Below are 23,522 nucleotides of genomic sequence, written 5' to 3'. Positions count from 1 at the left end.
ATAATGCATCAAAAGCACCAAATCAATCAAGTTTTAATTCCATATCTGCTCATGTTCAGTTTAAATCCATTTATTATTTTCTTTCCCTGCTAATTTTGTCCGCATGCTCGACATTCTGGACAGGAGGCCAGTCTGCTGCAGGACGACACAGACTCATGCACACACTCACAAGCAGAGCAACAGATAAACCTAATGTGCATATTTAGAGGCAGGAAACCAGAACACCCAGAGGAAACCGCGCATGCATGGGAGGAACATGCAAAGTTAATGCAGAACTTTTTCACCAGCCAGGATACTGCGCTCCTCTGCAACCCCGAGTCCTAATAAATGATTAGTTGAAGCAGATTTATATACAGAATTATGAATATGTATTAGTGTAATAATTGATGGGATAATACTCGATTCTGTTAGTGGAAGTTCCAATATGTTAATTACCTTTTTTATTGAGCTTTTAACTTTAAAAGTAAGATATCTTTTTGAATCTATGAGGTTTTCATAAGAACTGCACCCAGATAGTTGACTAAAGCAGAACATAAATTTGTGCGATGTTTTCAAATACCTTATGTATAAATAACTTTCGGGCAAATTGGCTATATTTTTAATAATTTTTTATTCATTTATACATTTTTGGGAGCTCTTTTTTGGAAATCCATGAGAGCGTCCCTGAGTTGATCTGAGTCGATCCACAAAGTACATTTCTGTCTTCATTAGCAATTTTTTTTAATACATTCATCATTTAGAAGTATCCTTTTAGGTAAAAAACCTAAAATAGCCAAATAATTTATGCTGTAATTGTCAATCTGTCATGCTCTCTGTAAAATGAATGCGGATAAATATTTCATCTGTGAATAATTTGTCCATAGATATAAGGAAAGAGATTTAATCATCACTTTGCCTTTAAAGACCAGTTTCTTTGCTGACTTTAATTTTTCTAAATATGTAGACATCACTTCCGCTGCTGCTGCTGCTGCCGCCATGTTGGTCACAGTTTTGATCCCTTTGACCTGCTCTCACCTCTGCACTGGAAAAAAATCTAAATCTAGATAACTCATTTTTTCTTAAAATATGTGCATTTCTTCTTGGATTGAGGAGGTACAAGAGACATTTTGCCGATGGAACAAGAAAATTTACATTTAAAATAAAAAAACTTAATTGCATTATCTTATTTCAAGTGCATGTTATGTAATTATCTTATTTTAAGGGTAAAAATGCTCATTACATTGGCAAAATACCTAATTTACCTACTCAGATTAAGTGTAAATACACTTTTTACCTATTTCTAGATCATTTTTCCAGTGTGTCATGTTGACCCCAACTCTAAAGACGGTAGTTATGAGAGCAGAGGCCTTGCTATGACTTTATCCCTCTGCATCAAAAGAAAAAATAGCCTTTTATTTACTGTCCACTGGGCTGCTGGAGGCATCCTAACCTAGAGGATGTAGCAGCACTGACTGCATATTAGTCTTCAGTCTTTGAACCTCACTAGGTGGTGCCAGAGGCTGTGAGCTAGTGTAGCTTTGCAAACACGTCTGCTCCTTTTCTTTCCTTAAGAAACTTTTGTTTGCTCAAGGTAAGGGTTTCTTTTTTTTTTACGTTTAAAGTCACACCTACAAGCTGTCAAAAGCAGCCATGTGCAGCCATAAGGAGGGCCAATAAACAGAGCGTGGAGGAGGAGGAGGAGCTGCTTTTCCTCATCAAGGTTATGTTTTGTCACTCGGATGGTGTTCAGCCTGGAATATTTCCACCTACAAGCAGGCCGCTGAGGTCCCCTGAGGTGACGGGACCTGGCCGAACAAAAAAAAGAAACTGTCCTGGAGAAATGGAAAAAAAAATCAGGTTGTATGTGCTGTCTTGTTTTATTAATACGCTCTGCGCTCTCTTCGCAGTCACATTTATTTTTTAACGTTTTAGATGGGCACAGTCTTACATCATGTCCAGCCAAGCATGCTAGCAGATAGACTTCCCAGCCAGGCCTCTCTATTATTTGTCTCGCTGAAAAATTAATAGCGATCATGCTACCTGATGAGGTTGTGTTTAGCATGTTACGGTGGTTACCTGCTTACCATGTGCACAAGTCAAACAGCTCTACGGTTTCTCCTCTAACAAGCAGGAGAACGGCGACGGTCTCCTACCGACGAGGGGACCTGTCATGCTGCGGGACATCAGTCATTACTGAAGCCAATGAGATGAAAGACCTTCAGCAGAGAGCTCCACCGCCTTTTAGAGAGCTTGACATTTTTCACATTTTGTCACGCTATGACTGCAAACTTTTATGTTTTTTTTATGTGACAGATCAATCACAAAGTAGAACATCTTTGTGATGTGCAATTAAAACAATGTTTGATTCTTAACATTTTTGTCCAAGTAAAAAGTAACATTATTTATTCCCACCTTAAGTCCATATTAAGTGTTTAGAGGGACGTGTCCACCAGCTTTGGACAGTCAGATTGGATTTATAGTGTAAACACATAGTAAATGTTGATTCCTGTCTCAGCTTCTTTATCAGATTCATGTGTGGACAGCAGTGATGGGACTAACGGCGTTGAAAGTAACGGCGTTACTAACGCCGTTACCTTGTTTTAGTAACGAGTAATCTAACTAATTACTTTGACTGTAACTATAACGCAGTTACCATTGCAGACACCCCGTTACTGCGCGTTACTCAGGTCGCACAATGAACCTTTTTTCATGATAGGACTCGTGCGCAGCTGCGTGAAGCTGACACCCCACCCACGTCAAAAAACTCTGCAAATAGACTGAATGGTTAGTGCAGATTTGTGCAGAAAAAAAATATTGTTTGTGCTACTTTTGTTTAAGAGATATTAAAGATAATTTTTTAGGTCATCCAGAGGTGCGCGCCTTGTCATGAGAGAGGGGAGGATGAGAATGGCTGATGTATGGTGAGATTCCGTCTGTCAGTTGGGTAGGATGGTGTTTCTGCTGGTGGGTGTTAACGTACAGCACACACAGAGAGATGGAGAGTGAGGAGGACTCCAGCAGCAAAACAGAGTTTTCCAGATGGAAATACCGGTGTTACATCGAGCTGCGTTTCCCCACTACATACAGTTTCCCCTGCATCTCCGCACTGCGCAGGCGGCACGAGTCAACACGCAAGCGACCGGAAACGCGCATGCTCGCTAAAGGCGCGTAACAGTCGCCCTGTGCTCGCGCCACAGGAGAACTATGGAGAGCGTGAACGATCAAATAAAAGGGAGAGATCTGGATGGATGGATGGATGGATGGATGGATGGATGGATGGATGGATGGATGGATGGATGGATGGATGGATGGATGGATGGATACTCTGCCTTTTCAACCTACTGTATTTTTTATTTTAAACATTATTTGATGGCCTTTGTGGCAGGGATGGAGATCCATATTTTATGTTACCACGCAGAGCATAGATCTAGATAGATAGATGGATAGATAGATGTTGCAGTATCCATAACAACCCAAACACACAGGATTTCAGAATTAGACATCCCCAGTTATTAATTTCATTCACTCACCGGATCTGAATGTCCTGTTATAAAACTTCACATCGCGTTCCCCCATGATGTCATTTACGTTGAGTTGCAATAAATGCTAAACTGTCTGCAGGTTCTTGTCTTCGTCGTCCACTCTATTCAGCTGGCTTTGGAAACACACGGCGAGAAGGTGGGGGCCGGGTGGTGAGGGTTACCGGGGCGAGAAACGCAAAAGTAACGCAATAGTTACTTTTACTAGTAATTAGTTACTTTTATTGTGGAGTAACTCAGTTAGTAACTCAGTTACTTTTTGGGAGAAGTAACTAGTAACTATAACTAATTACTTTTTCAAAGTAACGTGCCCAACACTGGTGGACAGTGACTAAAACCTTATAGCTACTGGCTGACTCAATCTAACCCATTTAGAGTCATCCAGCTAGAAGGTCAGTCTCCACCTGTCAAAGCGTTTACTCCTCTGCAACGGTTTTTTCTTCTGCTGTTTCTATGTATTTTCTATGGAGCTAAATTGGGGTCAAGGAGTTTGTTGAAAAGCATTTTTGTGTCAGACACCACAAATACATACATACATATATGTGTCACTAAAAAAGTTAAAAACAACCCACTGGACTTTTGTTGCCAACTTTGAAGACGTTTCGCTTCCCATCCAGGAAGCTTTTTCAATTCAAAATGTATGAATTACGGTTGAGTTCGAAGCTTTATGGAGGGGATCAAAAAACAAGCCTTGTTTAGACTTAGAAAATTTACAAATTGAACCGGACGAACGGGTCCACTAACCTGACTCCGCCAGATGGATTTGCTCCGCATATCCATCTGGAAACCTTCCGTTGAAGTAATTTTGGGAAGGGGCGAAAATACTGGTTAGCTGATTGGCCTATGTTGGTGATAGACGGGCCAAATAAACCAATCAGATCAACCAAGTATATGACGTACTAACAGCCAGGCTACTCTTGCCGAAACCAGTCGGGAGAAGAGCAAAAACATCTTTTCCTCTGAGAAAAGCCTCCAGAGCAGTGTTTTGCTCTTCTTTCAGTGAAGAAATACTCTGTAATTCCGATAAAACTTGCTCGATAGCCACGCTAACGCTAGTTTCTTCGGCTGAAGCCGCCATGTTCTTTAGACTGAACTGTCGCGCTTCTCGTTGCGTCACACCTCAACCCGCCTCAAAGCCAACGCTGTTGGACGTTCGTTTGGTGAACGGCTCCAAATTTTCTTCAAGGGAGAGTCTCCAGACTGATTAGCAAGTGAAATCTTGAAAGCTCACGAGATCAGGATGGTCTCACGAGGCTACGGGTCCACCCCTTAGGAATGGGGGTCATTTAGCCTGAAATACCCCATACTTGTCTATTTCTGAACAGGGGGTCGGTAAAGTCTGGTTATCCTCCTGCAGCAGTGTGTCGCAGTGATCTTGTCGCAGATATTTTTGATTTACGCCCAATTTTCTAGCGTGTCTATGTTGTTCCACGTCACAACACAAGAGGGACAATTACAAACTAGCTGTGGGTCTAGATACGGCCAAGGCGGCGAGGAAGAGGAAAAACGCAAGGGGCAAGTTTGTGCGACATTGGAGGGACATGAGGGCGAGAAAGAGCGGGGATCCAGGTGGAAAAAGGGTCCCAGCGTTCTCACGCACCTTGCTGTTCTAGCTGGTCCATCTTCACGAGTCATTTTTTTCTGAAATGGCGGCCATACAAACAAAACAAGCTGGTAAGGTACCAAACAGGAAATATGCATAGAGTAGAGCAGATCTAGATTTTACCAATCAGATGCTTTCTGTATGCGGCACTGTACAATTTTGGGGAGGTGCAGCAGAGTGTGTGTGGGAGGGGTGGGGCCAAATTTGCGTTAACTGCAAGTGACACGCAGATGACCTTGTTTCTAAATCTGGGAGTAATGATGGACTCAGCTGAGCCTTCTATCACCTGGATAACCTCCTGGATTAAAGGTCTAATGTCTCAGCAGATAAAGATAAACAAACAAATTTGTGTATTTATCTTTAGTAGAATTGATTTCTGCAGCTGTGTCTTCACAGGTCTGCCTAAAAACTCCATCAAACACCTGCAGCGGATCCAGAATGCTGCTGCCAGCATCCTCACTAAAATTAAGAAAGTGGAGAACATTGCTCTTTGATAATAGACTTTAATTAATTCTGTTAGTCTCTCAATCACTGAATTGCCAAGCACCAAAATAAAACAGACTTATTGTCAGTGGATCAAACAACCAGACCTCTGGCTCTAATCTTCATCTCTAATCTACTTCATCTTCAGCAGTCTGCTGTGCTTTTGTGTGTTTCACTGATGTTCTCTAACAGACTTCCTCAGAACAGCTGTCAAGTAGAATATATTTAAAGATTATATTTTAATGACATTAAGTTGTACTGTTTTATTTATGCTTATTCAATTAAAAGAATAAGAATAGAAATAAATGCAGCATGTTTGGATTTTAAAACCTTTCATCTTTCTCTAGCTTCACATTTTTACTCTAGTTTTGGTGTAAAGTGACAAAATAAGAAAAGTTCAGAAGATAAAAAATCTGCATCTTCATTTTTCTGGTGGAGCCTTTTCTTCTGGCAGTTGGATGTAGGAAAAGCATGGATATGCACCCAGGCACATGTTGATGTCCTTCACCATGTTTTTCCAAACTGTGTGTTTGCCATAGATGAGGAGCATGGCTGTGAAAGTGGTATAGACAGACGTGATGAAGAATGTGACCCCAATAGAGTTATCGTGTTTCACCACAACCTGGTAGTTGATGTACAGGTCGACACTGAGGAAGATCAGGAAATTCACCACCAGGGACAGAGACATCTTGACCACCCTCATCTGGGAGCTGAGCTTCGGAGGGTGGGCGCCGTTGGTGCTGGCTTTCATGTGGCGCAGGTGGATGACCAGGTGGATGGAGATGGAAATGCAGCACTTCAACATCAACAAGCCAGGCAGCACATCAGAGAGCAGCAGGTAGATGATGTCGTAGACCAAGCCGGTGGTGGAATTTGGCAGGAGAAACCCACATGTCATCTCAGGATCTACCTCCTCAGTGATGTTTTCATAGTTAAAAACTGCAAATATCGGAATGCAGGTCGCAAAACCAAACAGGGGGATGAGGAAAACGGCTAGGGTCACGTGTTTGAGGATGCTCGCTTGGATCTGGGTGTAGCACTGGTTGGGCGTGCTGACCAGCTTGGTACTGTAGTAGAAAGTCAGAAAACTAGTGTCCCAAATGATGATGAACTTAAAGCTGGACAGGATCACCATCAGGACAGAGTAGAATATCGGCACAATCCGGCAGTCGCTGTCAATTTCGTCCATGGTCATCCAGGTGCAGCACACAAACTGGTGTGTCAAATCAGCCGCAGCCAGAGCCATGATGATGGTGTCACTGGGACTCCTCTCCTTCCCCGCCGTCTTGTTCCACAGAGTCATCAGAAAAATGTAGACGTTAAAGAAGATGGTGGTGCCAGACACCAGGCCTGTCAGGACCCAGAAGGTCAATTTACTCACTCCGAACATATCACTAATTTTCCTCACAAACACATCTGAGCCGTAAACCCCTGAGAATAATTCAAGAACGCCGTGTCAAACTCCGCCGTCTCTCAGGGGCTCTGCAGCAGCTCGATTTTTTTTTTTTTTCTGTGTTCAAAGAGATGACAAGTAGACAAAAAATTAGGTCAACACACTTCAAACCAGACGATTCATCACTGCTGTGACAGAATAAAATTGGTCACATTCACTATCCGAGGGGGCCTAGGGAAAAGATTCTCACATTTGGCTTTTGAAAAACAGAAAACAGACCCAAATAGGCTCAGTTCAACTCTTCCATTGCAGTTTAATTGGTCTCATGCAAATCAGGTTTAGATACGAAGGTTAGATCAGTTAAGACAATAAAAGTTTTCTATTTTCACCTGAAATGGAGCTCCAGATAAGGTCAAATGAGGTGTTTCAAGCTTTTAAAAGTTCTTCTGAATAGAAGTTTGTAGAAACTCTAGCTTTATCTGCAGTCGACGAATTCCTTTCCCTCCTATCAGTCACCTCCTAATGTGAAGCCCTTCAATCCGAGGGAGGAATTTATATGTCAGCACCAGATTTGCATCCTGTCTGACCACAGGTAGTGGGGAGGCAGGATCTGCACTAACACAGGCTGAGTACCTTACTGTACGTCTGTCAGCCCTGCATGGCGGCTCAGTCTGCCCACATACCACAGTCTACCACATGCCAAATGCAAATGGTTATTCCTGCAACAGCACCGCAGATTTACAAACACCGGACCAGCTGCAGACCTGTTTACCTGATAATGACAGCAAATCACCGCAACATTTCCTCTGGGAGTCTCCCATATGCAGGGCCTTATCACTGCATGCTCTGCAGTGCAGGAGGTTAAGTTTGTGGAGCGCTTTAAATTTACTATAAGTTATTTACCATCTCTTTATAGGATTCTTGTTTACTTGCAATGATGCAAGATGATAAATCCCATCCAAGTTTCAGTCTGTATCAAACAGAAATGAGAAATTACTTGCTTTCAAAATAATAAAAAAAAACCACTCTATTTTAAGTGCTTTGGAGGGATTTTCCTGCAGCTTTTCCTTTTTTGCATATTTTAGCTAAAGGCATCATTTGCAGTGGAATACAGAATTAGCTAATACATTGTTCATTAACTTTTATCAAGTTTAGATTTGAGAAATAGAGAGAATATCAGTTGAGAATAATAGTAGAGAAATATCAGCTGTGCTGCTGCCATCAACACGACTGTTCATAGATGTTTGAGCTTGGCCTGTTTTTGAGTGTAGTCCTGTTTCTCTGACTGTGACTTGATGGATGTGTTCTCTTCATCCTCTCACATGGAGTTGGCTCGGAGTGTGTTTCCTTTTACAGCTGCTTTTTGTGTCTCTGCTTCTGTCTCCTTGAACCCCAGTCAGCCTCAGCAGATGGCCGCTCACACTGAGCCTGGTTCTGCTGGAGGTTTCTTCCTGTTCAAAGGGAGTTTTTCCTCTCCACTGTCCCTACAAGCATGCTTAGTGTGAGGGATTGCCATTCGAGTCAATGAGTCGATGCAATCAGCTGGTTTTCCTTAGATAGCACCTTTAAACCAATCTGACTGTATGATCTGGTTGAATCGTCTCTGTAAAGTGCCTTGAGATGACGTGTGTTGTGAATTGTCCCGATATAAATAAACTGAATTGATATTTTGATTATTTAGTGATGACTTCCAGGTTTTTTCAAGAGCGCAGGTATCCTTGACATCACCATAATCTTTAGCTCCCTTCATGGAGTCTTAATCGGATAAAATTTGGGGCTTCAGCTGGGACTCTGATGTACTTTTCCATCAGTAGTAGAATTTCCAACTTAAAGGGATCCATGATTAGTTGTAACAATAGAATTTTTAATGTAAATGTAATATAGTATAAATACTGCTCTTTAGTTTGAATAACTTTGTATAAAATAATTTCACAAGGATGTTGCCATGTTTTTTACACCAAAATCAATTTGACATAAATGGCATCTGCAAGGTGCTGTAGTGCTAGCTCCATCCACCAAAGGCAGTAATGAGTAATGTTATGTTAAATAGAAATGTTGGTAATTTTAAATCAGTTCACTCTGAGTCGGAGCGCATCACCCCGTAATGTAGAAATCACAAGAGATGATGAAGATGCAGAAGACCAAAGGGAGGAGGAGGGGAGAGTTGTCCTAAGACGCTTGTCACTATCCGATCCGTCCCAGAAGCACGTCCTGCGCATGTGTGAACAGATATACATCCGGGTGTCCATAAATAATCTAATTATGGTACTAAAATTACTTATTTCTATCCTTAACTCTCTAAAGAATGCTGATACACATCTTTAAAAAATGTTTTATGACTTTTGTGAGACAATTTTGATGCTTTCCGGTGCAGATCGTTTCTGTCATTCATTAGACTATGTTAATTTACTAGTGTGCTGCCGCGGGTTGGATACCATGCTCTAGCTACCTTCACGTTGCCAGAACCTAGCTTCCATGAACTTGTGTTGATTAGGCTTCAAAATAATTAAATTAAAATCCAAATACATGTAATAGTAAAATAAAAAACTTTAAAACATTTCCCCAAATATTCATTAGAAATTAAAAAATTGTGCAAATATTTTTTAATAAATATTTTTTTTATCTCCCACTTGGGGGCCGCTGCAGCACCCCCATTTCCCATGGTCTCATGTATAAGGGCTCATGAAAAATTTGAGGCAGTAACACAGTGTAGCATTGTCTACGTTTAGTCAGTCAAAGGAAATAAACAACTTAAACCAGGCATACACTGTACGACTCTTTACCCTTTTCGGGCTGATTTTCCAGTCGTACAAGAATTTTTTCAATCGGGCTGAGTTTCAGCCTTATTGTGCGTCTTGCATCGTCTAGTTTACAGGCATAAAGAGGGGTGATCAGCCTCTCATAACCACCTCACGATCAGAAATCGTAAGGTCGGGAGAAAATCAAACATGTTTCAATTTCAGTCGGCCGTCATGAGGTGTTCGTGTGCAAATCCTGCAGTTGAAGCAGAGCGATGAGCCGATTTACCAGAACCTCCAGCATTGCACATGTGCAAACAAGGGAGTTCTTCTTCTTCCAGAATGTCATTGCCATCTCTTTGCGCTGGGTCTGACGGGTGGTTTTTGGACATGCAGTGTCAGCAGGTAGATCGCATCAGAGCGTCGGGTCGCACAGTGTGAGATCAAACATCGAGAGCTGTGAACTATTCAACCCTACGGTTTTATCGTACAGTTTGAGCTGTAGCTGTGAGCAACAATTGAAAATATCGGACAGTGTATGCCCGGCTTTATGTAACCTTAGCATTTCACCGGGCATGTGAGAAGATGGTGACCCTTTCTGGTGATAAATATAAAAAAATGTATACAACTTTTGAAGTAATCATGAGTTTTTTCTTTTGTTTTTCCAAACAGCAATTTTAAGTTAACTTCCAAAAGGGAAAAAAGCTGGAAATTTTTCTAAAATTCCAGAATGCGGGTGTCATGATTTTTCTATGGGCTTGGACCCACATGCAGCAAAGCCAAACAGAGAGACACAGTATAAAAGTTCAACGGTTTTTATTGAAGAGTATATGAGTTCGGTGCAGAGTTCCTCCGAACTCTGCTCAGCCGGGAAACTGGAAGATGAGGGGAAGACAGATTGTTAGATTCAGGCTCAGTGGGAAATTGGAGTTGTTTATCTTGAAGGAGAGGATTTGTTGCCACTCACGTTTCCAGAGAAGAAGAGACACGTAGACTCCAGTCTGTGTGTTGGTCTTCCAGAGTTTGATTGATTTGGTGGAGGGTGGAACAGGGTTTACCCAGAACTCGGACGGAGTGGAATGATGCAGCCGCTGGTTGCAACTCAGTTTTCCTGTGGTACTTGAACGGGTCATGGTGAAGATGAATTCCTTACTCAGAGAGTGGTCTCAGCGTGCTCAACGGTGGCTGGATCCAAACCTCCTGTTTGGAATCCGTCGCTCAGTGTAAGACTCAGTTGATCCCACTTGGGAGAAGGCCTTTCGGCAGGAAAGGCAAAGAACAAACAAAGTTGAGACTCAGGGAGAAACAAGCGCTCAGTTAAACTCAATGAGATCTCAGCTTGGCTAGAGAACAAAAACTCAAAATGCAAAAACTCAGATTAGACTCAGAATAAACAAGGCTTGGCTAGAGTACCCCAAACTGGCAAACACTCTGGCGTCGAAGTAGTGGCAACCAGCAGCTTAAGTCAGTCCGGTGATGAGGCAATCGTTTGCAGGTGCGTGAGGAGGCGAACTGGAGCCAGGCGCCTCCTGGTGGTGGAAGGGAGAAACACAAAAGACAAGACAAATAGACAAACACAAAAACTGGGATCCTGACAGCAGGAGATAAAAATGGGGTCAGGGAATATGCCAAGAGGCTACCAGCAACATTGTAGGACCAACAGGAAATTCTGCACGCAAAAACTTCCCTCTGTAATCTCAAATTACCTTAACCTAGACAGGGTTTTGAGAGAAAATCCTTTACTTCCTTTGCTAGAACTGTCTATAATCTCCCTAAAACTGTGACCTGAAGAAATCACTGCAATTCCGGGGTCCAAATTTTTATGTATATGGCCCTGAAAAAAAACAACTTTGGATCACTTCAAATGTAACAGGCGCTGAAACTTAGACCCAATATTCTTACTTTGATTACAAGGAGATTGATCACAGGTTTATTGGCTAGTTGGAGCTGAGGCCAAAAACATCAACTTTTGCAATACTGAAATATCGTCAGTTAAAATGCTATCATAGTTTATGCCAATATCGGTTGTATTGATTGTATGGTTATTTTGATTGATTGATTGAGTTTATTGATCTCACAGTGCAGAAATCTACTCGTTACATCGGCTCAAGTAGTGAAAGGAGAAGAAAGGAAGAAAAAGTGCATATATAGTATATACAGTTTTTTTATATACTAGGATTAGTATACATCATTGCACAGGGTGTTTACATTGGGTATTTATATAGATGTGTATATATATATATATATATATATATATATATATATATATATATATATATAGTTATTGCACTGGGTGTTAAATATAGAGAAACAGGTTTCTGCATAGATAATTAAATAGTTGCACATTATACATTGCACAAGTTGTTGCTGCCATCAGAGTCAACTCATTTAAATGTTCTAATATTTAGTTAAAAACGAGAGTTAATACATAATAGTATTGAAATTAAAAGTTTAATCATAAATAAATAAATAACTTTTAGTAAATTTATGTTTTTGTACATTGGTTAAAAAGCTCATTAAAATGTAAGGAGGAACCTATGTTTTTTGTTCCGCATTTCACGTTGTTGCCCACGGGAAGATTGATTGACACAATTCTTTTTTTTGCACGTTTCTTCAAGAAGTTTCACCAGAAAGCTTTAAGACTGATTTTCTAAGAAAAGCTGTATAAGTTATCTTTATTCCTCTGGAGTTTATGCGGCCAATGAGGTATGACTTTGTTTTACCTATATTTATTTGTGTAAAGCTTTATATTTGTTTAGAGCTAATTTGGGTTCTGTTTCCCTTCTTAGTTCTGACGGCATTTTTTGGGGCTTTGTAAGACGTGTCCACAATAAATGGCTGTTAAAACCAAAAGAACGACGTTGAGCCTTGATTATCTCTAGAGGAGTAACAGTCAGAACTCAGCCTGCTTCGGGTTGGAGAAGTGCAGAGAGGGGAATGGAGCCTGCAGCCGCTGCGGAGCCGACAAGGAGCAGCTCGTTAAGGGGTGACGTCACTCTCTAGCATCAAAGGAAAGACTGACCGCAAGCTGAAATGACCCGAACCAAAGGCAGCAGATGTCCAGGAGTGCAGCGGGCTTAATTTACCACCAAGTAACACGTTTAAAATAAGTTAAATGTGAAGAGGTGAATTAATCTTGCTAACTTTGAAAGGGACTCTATAAGTGCTTAAGGGGGTAAGCAGTGTTGCATAAAGTCAAGCTGAAGTTTAAGAAATTTTTTCTGTTTGAAGCACGGTAATTTTTACCAAGCTATTTAGGTCTATTACAAGAGTTTTAACAATTTAAGAGGGAAATAAGGTACTTTAAAGGCAAGTTATAATTTAGTTTCACATGAAAGATATTTTTTCTGTGTTTTGTAACAAGTGAAAGAAGATTTATTGTTCTGTTTAAGGTGTTATACCACATTTTAGTTCATCCTGAAGATAGAAATAATTTAAGTTTAAAAAGATTAATAAAATAAAAAAATAAGGAAAAAAAGGTGGTATTTAAGTAGAGTTAAAGTTACACTAAATTTGAGTTCATTTAAGGAAAAAATAATAATTGAAAGGTTAGTGCTAGAAGCTACATTTTATTATAGAAATATTTTTAAGTTAGATTTAAGTAAACCTTTATCACATAAACGAAATGGACAGTGAAATGGCCATGCAGGAAGACTGTATGACTGAAGCTGTGAAGGTGCAACAAAAAGGAAACCCTGAAGAGGTGACCACAAGTGAAGCTGCTTCTGCAGAAGGCTTAAGGAAAAGCACAAGACAGAGGAAATTTACTGAAAAAGGCCAAGTGATGCACGAAGAAAAAATGAATAAGCTTTATGCTTGTTTCAAGGTCAGTTATGACAAATGGAAAACTGCTGCTAAACAAGCTAAAAGAGCACTTGAAGCACATATAACAACAAGTTTGCACAATCATATTGTTCAAATTCAACATACAGCAGGAGAAGTGATGCAAGTCTATGAAGAGCTGCGCAGTTTTGAAACACCTGATAGAGACACTCGTCGTAGAGTGGACACATGTGATGCAGTTTCCAGAAAAATTATTAAGCAAGCCCAAGAAAATATGGCTGCAAAAGAAGATGATAGGGATCTAGAAAAGAGATCATTGGGCCGTACTGAAGCTAGTTCTGTGAGCACTCCAAAAAGTTACCAAAGTTCCAAACAGTCAAGTAGTGTACGTTCAAGCCACTCAAGTAAGCTGTCTGTCAAAAGGCAAGAGGCAGCAGCAGAACTGGCTGCCATGGAAGCCACTCTAAAGATGATGGAAGAAATGGAGTGTGAGAGAAAGAAACTTGAAGAGCTTGAATTAGAAAACAAAGAAAGGCTTGCAAAACAAGAAGCAGAAAATGCTGAAACTCAAAGATTATTAGAGCAAAGAAGAAGAGAGCTTAAGCGTTTAGAAGCTGTAAAGCAAATGAATGCTGCTAAAGCAAGACTGAAAGTGTATGATCAGGAATACAGCTCTGATGAAGAAATATCAGATATTTTGCATAATAGGAACCAATCACAAAGAAGCATAGACAATGTTGTAAACCAGTCTGAACCCAAGCTTCCAACTTCAAACCTCAATCCAAGAGCACAAGCTTTCAACATGCCACAAGACACCTCTATTGGGCAACCTACCAACATTACGACACAGGAAGACGGAACAGCAGTACTAGCTAAGGTTTTAGCAGAGACCATCAGCATTAGCCGGCTACCAGTTCCTGAACCTGCTGTTTTCAATGGTGATCCAATCAAATACAAGGACTGGAAAATTTCCTTTCAAATGTTGATTGAAAGAAAGAACATTCCAGTGGGTGAAAAGATCTACTACCTACGAAAGTATGTTGGTGGTCCTGCAAGAAAGACAATCGAAGCTTACTTTCTACTGGAAACAGACACAGCATATCAGTCAGCTTGGAACATTCTAGAGGAAAGATACGGAAGTTCATTCATAATCGCTAAAGCCTTCAGAGATAAGCTCTCATCATGGCCGAAAATTGGAACAAAGGACTGTATTGAACTGAGAGAGTTCTCTGATTTTCTCCGGGGTTGTGAAGCAGCAATGTCTCAGATAAAGAGTCTCGAGGTTCTAAATGACTGCAGTGAGAACCAGAGAATGCTCAACAAGTTGCCTGATTGGCTTACAGCAAGATGGAATAGACAAGTCATTCAGATTGAAGAGGAGACAGGTTCATTTCCAACATTCAGCAACTTTGTTGACTTTGTCATAAGAGAAGCTAAAATAGCATGTAACCCAGTGACATCGCTACATGCTCCCAAAGCAAATGACTCAGAGAAAGTGAAACTTTAAAGGCTCAAAGTGTCGGTGCTAAGGCCTTTGCAAGCAGCACAGAAGAGAGAACAGAAACAAACAAATGTGTTTTCTTTGAAAAATTAAATCACAACATTCAGAATTGTCGGAAGTTTATGGAGAAAGCCATACCTGAAAGAGTGAAGTTTGTAAAATTAAAAGGACTATGTTTTGGATGTCTCAGCTTGGGACACCAATCCAAAAAATGTGAAAGAAGAAGCATTTGTAACACCTGTAAGGGAAAACACCCAACATGTTTACACGAAGAACGGGACAAAGAGTCCAGAAGAAACAGGGACAGCGATAAAGAACAAAGTGAAGTGAAGTGAAAGTAACCAAAGAACAAGGTAAAGAAATATCAAATGAAGCAATCTCAAACCGTGTTGTCCAAGGTGATAAGAGCAATCTCACATCTACAATGATTCCAGTTTGGTTATCCACAGCAAGCAATCCAGAACAGGAAATATTAGTATACGCCCTTCTGGATAGTCAAAGTGACACTACATTTGTTCTCAAAGAAAAGGCAGATGCTCTGGACACAGAGAAAATAGAAGTACATTTAAAGCTCTCTACATTGTCATCTAAAGATACGGATGTTGCAAGTCAAAGGCTCTCTGGGCTACAAATCAGAGGCTTCTACTCTTCAAAGAGAATCCTTCTTCCTATGACATATACTAGAGAGTTTATTCCTGCCAATTTAAGCCATATTCCCACACCAAAGACTGCAAAAGCATGGCCTCACCTGGAGCACCTTGCTGAAGAGATCGCCCCTCTTATTGAATGCGATGTTGCTCTACTAATAGGTTATAACTGTTCGCAAGCATTGGCACCAAGAGAAATTGTGTCAGGTAAAGACAATGAGCCCTTTGCTCAAAGGACAGATCTGGGCTGGACAATAGTTGGAGGTGGTGATCATTGTGTTGACTATGGAGACATTATTGGATGTAGTCAAAGGATAATTGTTAAGGAAGTGACACCCAATTCACCATCTGATCAGCTATCTAAAGAGGTGGACTTTATTTGCCGCACTCAGGTCAAGGAAGTTTTCACGTCATCAGATGTGATTAAAGTTCTTGAATCTGATTTTAATGAAAGGAAAGTGGAAGATTCTCATCTCTCTCATGAGGATTTATGCTTCATTTCCATAATGGAGCATGGAGTGAAAATTCAAGAAGATGGACATTGTGAGCTACCTTTACCATTTAAGGAGGATAGACCGATTCTACCAAACAACAAGAGCTGTGCGGAACACAGACTCAAGTGCCTTAAGAAGAGATTCGGAAAGGACAAACAATATCATAGTGACTATGTGAAGTTTATGAATGAAATAATAGAGTGTGGAGATGCAGTGAAGGTGCCTCCTGAAGAGCTGTACAAACATCCAGCATGGTACATACCTCACCATGGGGTTTACCATCCTCAGAAACCAGGAAAAATAAGAGTGGTGTTTGATTGCTCAGCAAAATATGAAGGAGTCTCATTGAATGATTACCTGTTGACAGGACCAGAGTTAACCAACACACTTGTAGGAGTCCTATGCAGATTCCGAAAAGGGCAAGTGGCAGTGATGTGTGATATCAAACGCATGTTTCATCAATTCAGAGTCAGAGTAGAAGATCAAGATTATTTTCGCTTCCTGTGGTGGGATGATGGAGATTTCCACTCAACTCCATCGGTCTACCGAATGCGTGTCCACCTGTTTGGAGCCGCTTCATCACCAGCATGCTCAAACTTTGGTCTCAAGTACATTGCAGCACAGGGTCAAGGACAGTTTAGTGAAGCAACAATAAAATTTATTGAAAGAAATTTGTACGTGGACGATGGATTGATCAGTTTTCATTCAGAAAAGGAAGCAATTCATCTAGTGAAGGAAGCAAAGCAACTCTGTCAAACTGGGAAATTACAACTTAATAAGTTTGTTTCCAACAGTCAACAAGTCCTCAACTCACTTCCTAAAGAAGACTGTGCGGAGACAGTGAAATCTCAAGACCTTGCACTTGGTGAGCAACAGACAGACAGAGCTCTAGGAATTAAGTGGTGTGTTGCCTCTGATTCTTTCCAGTTTCTAGTGGTTGTGAAGGAGCACCCACTTTCCAGAAGAGGTGTATTGTCTACTGTGGCCTCCATCTTTGACCCACTTGGACTTGTGGCACCTTTCGTTTTACTCGGCAAGCAAATATTACAACAGATGTGTCGTGATAAAGCAGATTGGGATGTGCCACTCTCAAGTGAACTCAAGCCCCGGTGGGAGTCCTGGGTCTCAGATGTCAAGAACCTTGCAGATGTTAAAGTTTATCGTTGTTACCTTCCTAAGGACTTCAAAGAAGTTCAGAGATATGAACTCCACTATTTTTCAGATGCAAGTGTTGCAGGATATGGAGTTTGTACCTACCTAAGAGCCATCAGTGTATCAGGACAAATCCATTGCTCTCTTGTATTTGCCAAATCCAGAGTAGCGCCCACAAAGGTGACTACAGTACCAAGATTGGAGCTGTCTGCAGCAGTCGTCGCGGTACGCATAAGTGACATGCTCAAAGCAGAATTAGAGCTGGAAAATGCTCAAGAATTCTTTTGGACAGATTCCCAAGTTGTGTTGGGATACATCAACAATGAAGCAAGACGTTTTCACGTTTTTGTAGCGAATCGAATCCAACGCATTAAAGAGAGTACTGTACCAACACAGTGGAAATACATTCCTTCAGATGAAAATCCTGCAGACCATGCGTCTCGTGGATTAAAAGCCAAAGACCTTGTTTCTTCCAACTGGTTTAGAGGACCGAGTTTTCTCTGGCAAGAAGAGCTACCCAGTGGAGAGGTTAAGGTGGAAGAACTTGGATCAGAGACCCAGAAGTAAGGAAAGTAGTTGCACACCATACGCTGGCAAGTATAGATTCTTTGGCGGAACGTTTTGTGAAGTTCTCCAGCTGGTCAAGACTAGTCAAAGCTATCGCAAGACTCATCAGGTTTGGGAAAGAGTTCAAGAGAAAGCAAAAGATAACCAATGAACCTACAAGTCTTGAAGAAAGACAAGAAGCTGAACTTGCGATCATAGCCATCGTACAAGGCTCAGTCTTCTCCAAAGAGATCAAGGAGCTTCAGTCCCGAAAGGAGTTAACGAAAGACGACAAGTAAGCTCTATAGACTCAACCCCTTTCTCGACCACAAAGGTGTCCTCAGAGTGGGAGGTAGGTTAGAGCAAGCTACTCTTCATCCATACGTCAAGCACCCAGCTATTTTACCAAAGACCAGCCACATCACACGGTTACTGATTGATCACTATCATCAACGTGTGAGACATCAGGGCCGGGGCATGACAATAAATGAGATAAGAGCAAATGGCATTTGGATACTTGGATGTAGTCAAGCAGTGTCATCCTATATCTACAACTGTGTCAAATGCAGGAAATTCAGACGGGGAACTGAAGAACAGAAAATGGCAAACCTGCCTAATGAAAGAATGGAAACAACCTCTCCATTTACATATTGTGGGATGGATTGTTTTGGCCCGTTTTATGTCAAAGAAGGACGTAAAGAGCTCAAACGCTATGGACTTTTGTTCACATGCTTGTGTTCCCGTGCAGTACACATTGAGTTACTCGATGATTTGTCAACTGACGCCTTCCTTAATTCACTCCGCACTTTCATTGCCCTACGTGGAAATGTGCGGCAGCTACGATCGGACCAGGGTACTAACTTCGTTGGGGCAGGAAGAGAATTCCTTGAAGCGGTAAGAGAGATGAACCAGGAAAGCCTGAAGCAACTTGGCTGCGAGTTTGTTATGAACCCTCCCTCTGCTAGTCATATGGGTGGGGCCTGGGAGAGGCAAATTCGTACAATCAAAAGCGTGTTGTCCTCCATCCTAGACCAGTCTTCAAGAACATTGGACAGTTCATCATTAAGGACCTATCTCTACGAAGTGATGGCCATAGTAAACAGTCGACCCATCACCCCACACCTACTCAATGATCCTACTGGACCTCAACCGCTCACTCCCAATCTTCTTTTAACAATGAAAACATCTGTAATACTACCACCTCCAGGAGAGTTTGTGCGGCAGGACCTGTATCTTCGAAAGAGATGGCGTAGAGTTCAATACCTAGCCAATGAGTTCTGGAACAGATGGAGAAAGGAATATTTGTTGGGTCTACAGCAACGACAAAAATGGCAGAAAACAAAGAGAAATGCAAAAGTCAATGACATAGTCATCATCAAAGATGAAACGGCACCAAGAAACGACTGGAAACTTGCTAAGATCACAGCAGTTTATCCAAGTGAAGATGGATGTGTGCGAAAGGTGCAGCTATCGATCAGTGACTCTTCCTTAGATAACCATGGAAAGAGACAGACTAAACAAGTATAATTGGACAGACCTATTCATAAGACAGTGACATTGTTGGAGGCAGAGTAGACGCTTTTAAGTTATTAAGGAAATCACAAGTGATTTGGTGGGAGTGTAGCTGCCATCAGAGTCAACTCATTTAAATGTTCTAATATTTAGTTAAAAACGAGAGTTAATACATAATAGTATTGAAATTAAAAGTTTAATCATAAATAAATAAATAACTTTTAGTAAATTTATGTTTTTGTACATTGGTTAAAAAGCTCATTAAAATGTAAGGAGGAACCTATGTTTTTTGTTCCGCATTTCACGTTGTTGCCCACGGGAAGATTGATTGACACAATTCTTTTTTTTTGCACGTTTCTTCAAGAAGTTTCACCAGAAAGCTTTAAGACTGATTTTCTAAGAAAAGCTGTATAAGTTATCTTTATTCCTCTGGAGTTTATGCGGCCAATTTGGTATGACTTTGTTTTACCTATATTTATTTGTGTAAAGCTTTATATTTGTTTAGAGCTAATTTGGGTTCTGTTTCCCTTCTTAGTTCTGCTGGCATTTTTTGGGGCTTTGTAAGACGTGTCCACAATAAATGGCTGTTAAAACCAAAAGAACGACGTTGAGCCTTGATTATCTCTAGAGGAGTAACACAAGTTATTGCCATTGTAGAGTCTGGTTGCAGCAGGGATGAATGACCTGCAGTCTGGCTCCTTTTTTACACATAATTCCATTAAGGAAAATCTCATGAACACATCTGAATCATTGCGGAGGAATTTCCCAGGAGCGTAAGACCCCCCCGCTGCGCTGAGAGCCTCTTGCAACTTCAGCTTGGTTTTCCCAGCGGCTCCTGAGTCTTCGTCGCTGGTTTCCCTGCATACCCTGTGGGACGAGGAAACATAAAGGGGATCGCTTCGGAAACCCTTTAAATAAGTAAACCTGGGAAAAACAGAAAAGTGCAACACAGCCCAAATTAATCTGCTGTTATATGTAACATAACTATAGAATATTAATGTTTTTCTGTAATTCTGGCACCTCCTGCTTTAATGTTGATGTAAGTGATGTCAGAGATGAGTGAATTTAAGGTTTTTATGTTGGATGACTGGTCCAATGCTAAATGACCTGAGTGAAAGTTTTATTTTTATATAACTTATCTTCATGTTCACCTTTGAATTATCGCCACCATGCCTGCTACAGCTCCTCAAATAAGACTGCGTCTCACAGAAACCGTGAAGTCAGTTTCTTTATTATTTATTTCCATTAATGTTTCACCATAAAATGCATTATATAGCATTATATAGGGATATTATTGCTTTTTATTTCTACACTGCGTATATTTCAGGGGTTGTGGGAAGAAATAAACTTAAATCAGTGTAATTTTACCTTTACTTTAAATCTGAAAACTTGTTTTAATATTAAAATAATTTCAGAGGTACAAATTGTCTTTCAGAAGGAGTTTAAATTTACTTCAGAAGTTCAAGGTTCAAAACTTTCAGGAAGTTTTTAGGACTGAGCAACTATTTGAAAAGTTATAAGACAAATCAATAGTAATGCTTTCATTATTATGCTACCATAGTTGTTTATTATAGGTAAAATGATTTTTATATACTTTTGCTTTTATTAAATTTAATTTTTTTTCATTTTATAATGTCATGATTTTAGTTATTTTCTAGTTTTTCAAAAACTTCAAATTCCTTCTATCCGGATTGTTCCCTTTTTTGGTTTTATGTCATACTTTTGCTTGTTCAGCACTTTGAGTTTTAAAAGGGCAATACAAATAAAACTATATTGAACTGATTCTAGTATAGAAATGTCTAGGCCCTTATTTAAAAAGATGGCAGATGGAAATTCTGTAACTGTTTTTACAAACAAACATTGCAGGGAAGATGACTAATGCAGGTAAAATACTGAATTACGACATATGTTAAAGGGGAACGCCGTTTTTTTTTTTTTTTACGTTGGCCCCTTGATTTTACGTTATTACATCATGTTCTACTCACCCATATAAGTTTTGTGTCATTTGGAGCCATTCTAAAGGTATTCCATTAGGTTATATCCAAGTAACGTCTATGGGCAAACAACTTGAAGGCACAAACTAAACTGTTCATAATTTATCATTTATGGTACGCTAGCATTCATTAAATGTAGGCGAATCACTGTCCCCCAGACATCCGCGGTTATATTTTTTATATCTATATCTTTTAAAAACTAAGCAGCACGTGTATGACATAAAAAAAATTTCACTCTCAAAGTCTGTGTTTAAGTTTTCATTATCTAATGCAGGCCAGTAAGTTAAACGTCAGCTTGTACACCTAAGCTCGGCCAATCATATATCAACGGTCATCTGTCACTCAAATTTTTTCGGTCATAGCATCTTGATTCATATGTCACAGCTAATATATGCAACGGTTGAAATAAGAATCATTTATTTCCCATTGAGTTGCGTCCCAGTGTTCACGGGGATGGACGTCTGTGTCTTCGGCAGCCGTAGAGCTAATAGAACTGGCAGCGTTGCGAGGCAAGGGCTCAAACATGGACGGCTGGAAGCCTTCTACACCAAACCAAGCCTCTTGCATGTTTCCGCTGTCCATAGCGTTCCTTGACAGTGTCGTTTCTAAGTCACCAATTTAGTGCTACTTGGTCCCAATGGAATTTCCCATTGGGAACCTACTAGCACTAAGTTGCTAACTGGTTAGCAAGATGCTTCAGACAAACCGGCCACCATCAAACTAGCTTGCGAACCTTCCAACAATCCCGCCCCCTTGATAAACGACCAATCACATTCACTTTATTCACTCGTGTAAAGTCGAGCACCATTCGGGAGAATTCGAAAATAAAACGGTCGGAACAGCCGCTTCCCTACAAGTTTAAAATGAAAGTCAGATTTACTGGTGATGACTCCTCTAATTTATCTCAAATTGAGCCAATAGTTGGGTCACAAGTCAAGCAGTGTTGCTTGAATTTCTCTATTAATCGACTTTATATTCTTTCTTGTGTTTTGAATTGCAGCAGGATTCGCCATCATGCATGCAGAGCTTTTTCAGGTGTTTGTCATGATCGGTAAATGAGGCTGTCGTATTTGTTACCAGTTCCTGTTTATTTTTACTTGCACGTCAAATAAACGTGATCCTATTGAAATGTTTGGTTTTAGCCAAAGGTGGCAGAATTTTGACCCACCATGTGTCAATTTGACTTTAAGCGAAGCACAAAACTCAAACAGAATGGAAGGGCTGCTAAGGTCGAAGGAGTACAAATAGAGACGATTCCGCTATATTAGCACAGGACGGCCTGTTCCTCCGAGAGGAGCTGGAGAATATTTTTTTTTTTTGCTGACATCACAGCTCAGTTTAGCTGCTCTTATTAATTCAACAGAAATTCTGAAGCTGGGATCGGAGCATGAAGAGGTTTTTAGAAGAGGTTGGGCCGCGGGCACATTGGTGACTCTGCCTGCCGAGGTTTCTGCTGCAGGTTAGAGCTTCAACTGTTCACAGTCGACTAATAAAGCATTTTAGTGGCTGCTTGGAAGAAACACCGGAAGGAAAGACACAACAGAGTGAAAAAAGAAAAAGTCAATTTTGGAGCTTTGTTTCTTCCAAAACAAATGTTTCAGGGGGAAACTGGGAGGAAGATTGTGAGCACAACAGGTGCCTCTTCCTCCTCACGCTCTGACTCATGAGCAGCTCAAAGTTCAACCTCACATTGATCGATAAACACTAGAGAGATGTCTGTTTTCTCACTTTCATTTTCAAAGCAACGATTTTTTATTTCTTTAACCTTGCCTAATCTCAGAGGTTACGTTTTTAAACTTTTTGTTTTTGTCTTGTTCTTCCAGACAATGGAGTCTTTTAGAAATCACTGTTTATTTAAAGATATAATTAGTCAGAAAATGAGCAAACAGAGATGAAGACAAGAGATGGTGCAAAGCTCTGAAGGCAGGGAATCCAACCCCACACAGCCTCTGTAACTGCACCTCCACCATTTAGACTCAAAGATAAATTATTTATATAATTTATATATATTCATTTATATTACATTTAGGACATAAAGGTATAGTATAAAAGATTTGAAGCTTTTAATTAGTTATATGTTGCACTGTCACAGTATTGCAAGTATTGAGAATTTCTTTTTAAGTATATATATATATATGGTGTGTTCTAGATTCATTTA

The 23,522-nt window shown here is 40.4% G+C and overlaps 1 protein-coding gene and 1 long non-coding RNA gene across 2 annotated transcripts; one reads left to right on the top strand and one right to left on the bottom strand.

The window, feature by feature from the left end:
- Window positions 1–5,611: 5,611 nt before the first annotated feature.
- On the bottom strand, window positions 5,612–7,108 carry LOC119773295. The gene has a single exon (XM_038270234.1). The coding sequence runs from the start codon at window positions 6,992–6,994 to the stop codon at window positions 6,026–6,028; it is 969 nt and encodes a 322-aa protein (XP_038126162.1). The 5' UTR covers window positions 6,995–7,108; the 3' UTR covers window positions 5,612–6,025.
- A 5,010-nt stretch (window positions 7,109–12,118) lies between these two features.
- On the top strand, window positions 12,119–13,181 carry LOC119773294. Its single transcript, XR_005279371.1, has 2 exons — window positions 12,119–12,441; window positions 12,525–13,181. It is a non-coding gene; the product is annotated as an uncharacterized LOC119773294 (long non-coding RNA).
- Window positions 13,182–23,522: the final 10,341 nt, after the last annotated feature.

This window comes from Cyprinodon tularosa, unplaced genomic scaffold, assembly GCF_016077235.1.
Source record: "Cyprinodon tularosa strain WSP-4 unplaced genomic scaffold, ASM1607723v1 ctg757, whole genome shotgun sequence".
In the NCBI taxonomy this organism is placed as follows: Eukaryota; Metazoa; Chordata; class Actinopteri; order Cyprinodontiformes; family Cyprinodontidae; genus Cyprinodon; species Cyprinodon tularosa.
Note: the sequence above shows the minus strand (reverse complement) of the source record. Positions and strands in the feature narration are given on the sequence as shown.

Excerpts from the sequence above, each read along its gene's own strand:
- LOC119773295 (XM_038270234.1), bottom strand. The coding sequence starts at position 6,994 with ATGTTCGGAGTGAGTAAATTGACCTTCTGGGTCCTGACAGGCCTGGTG.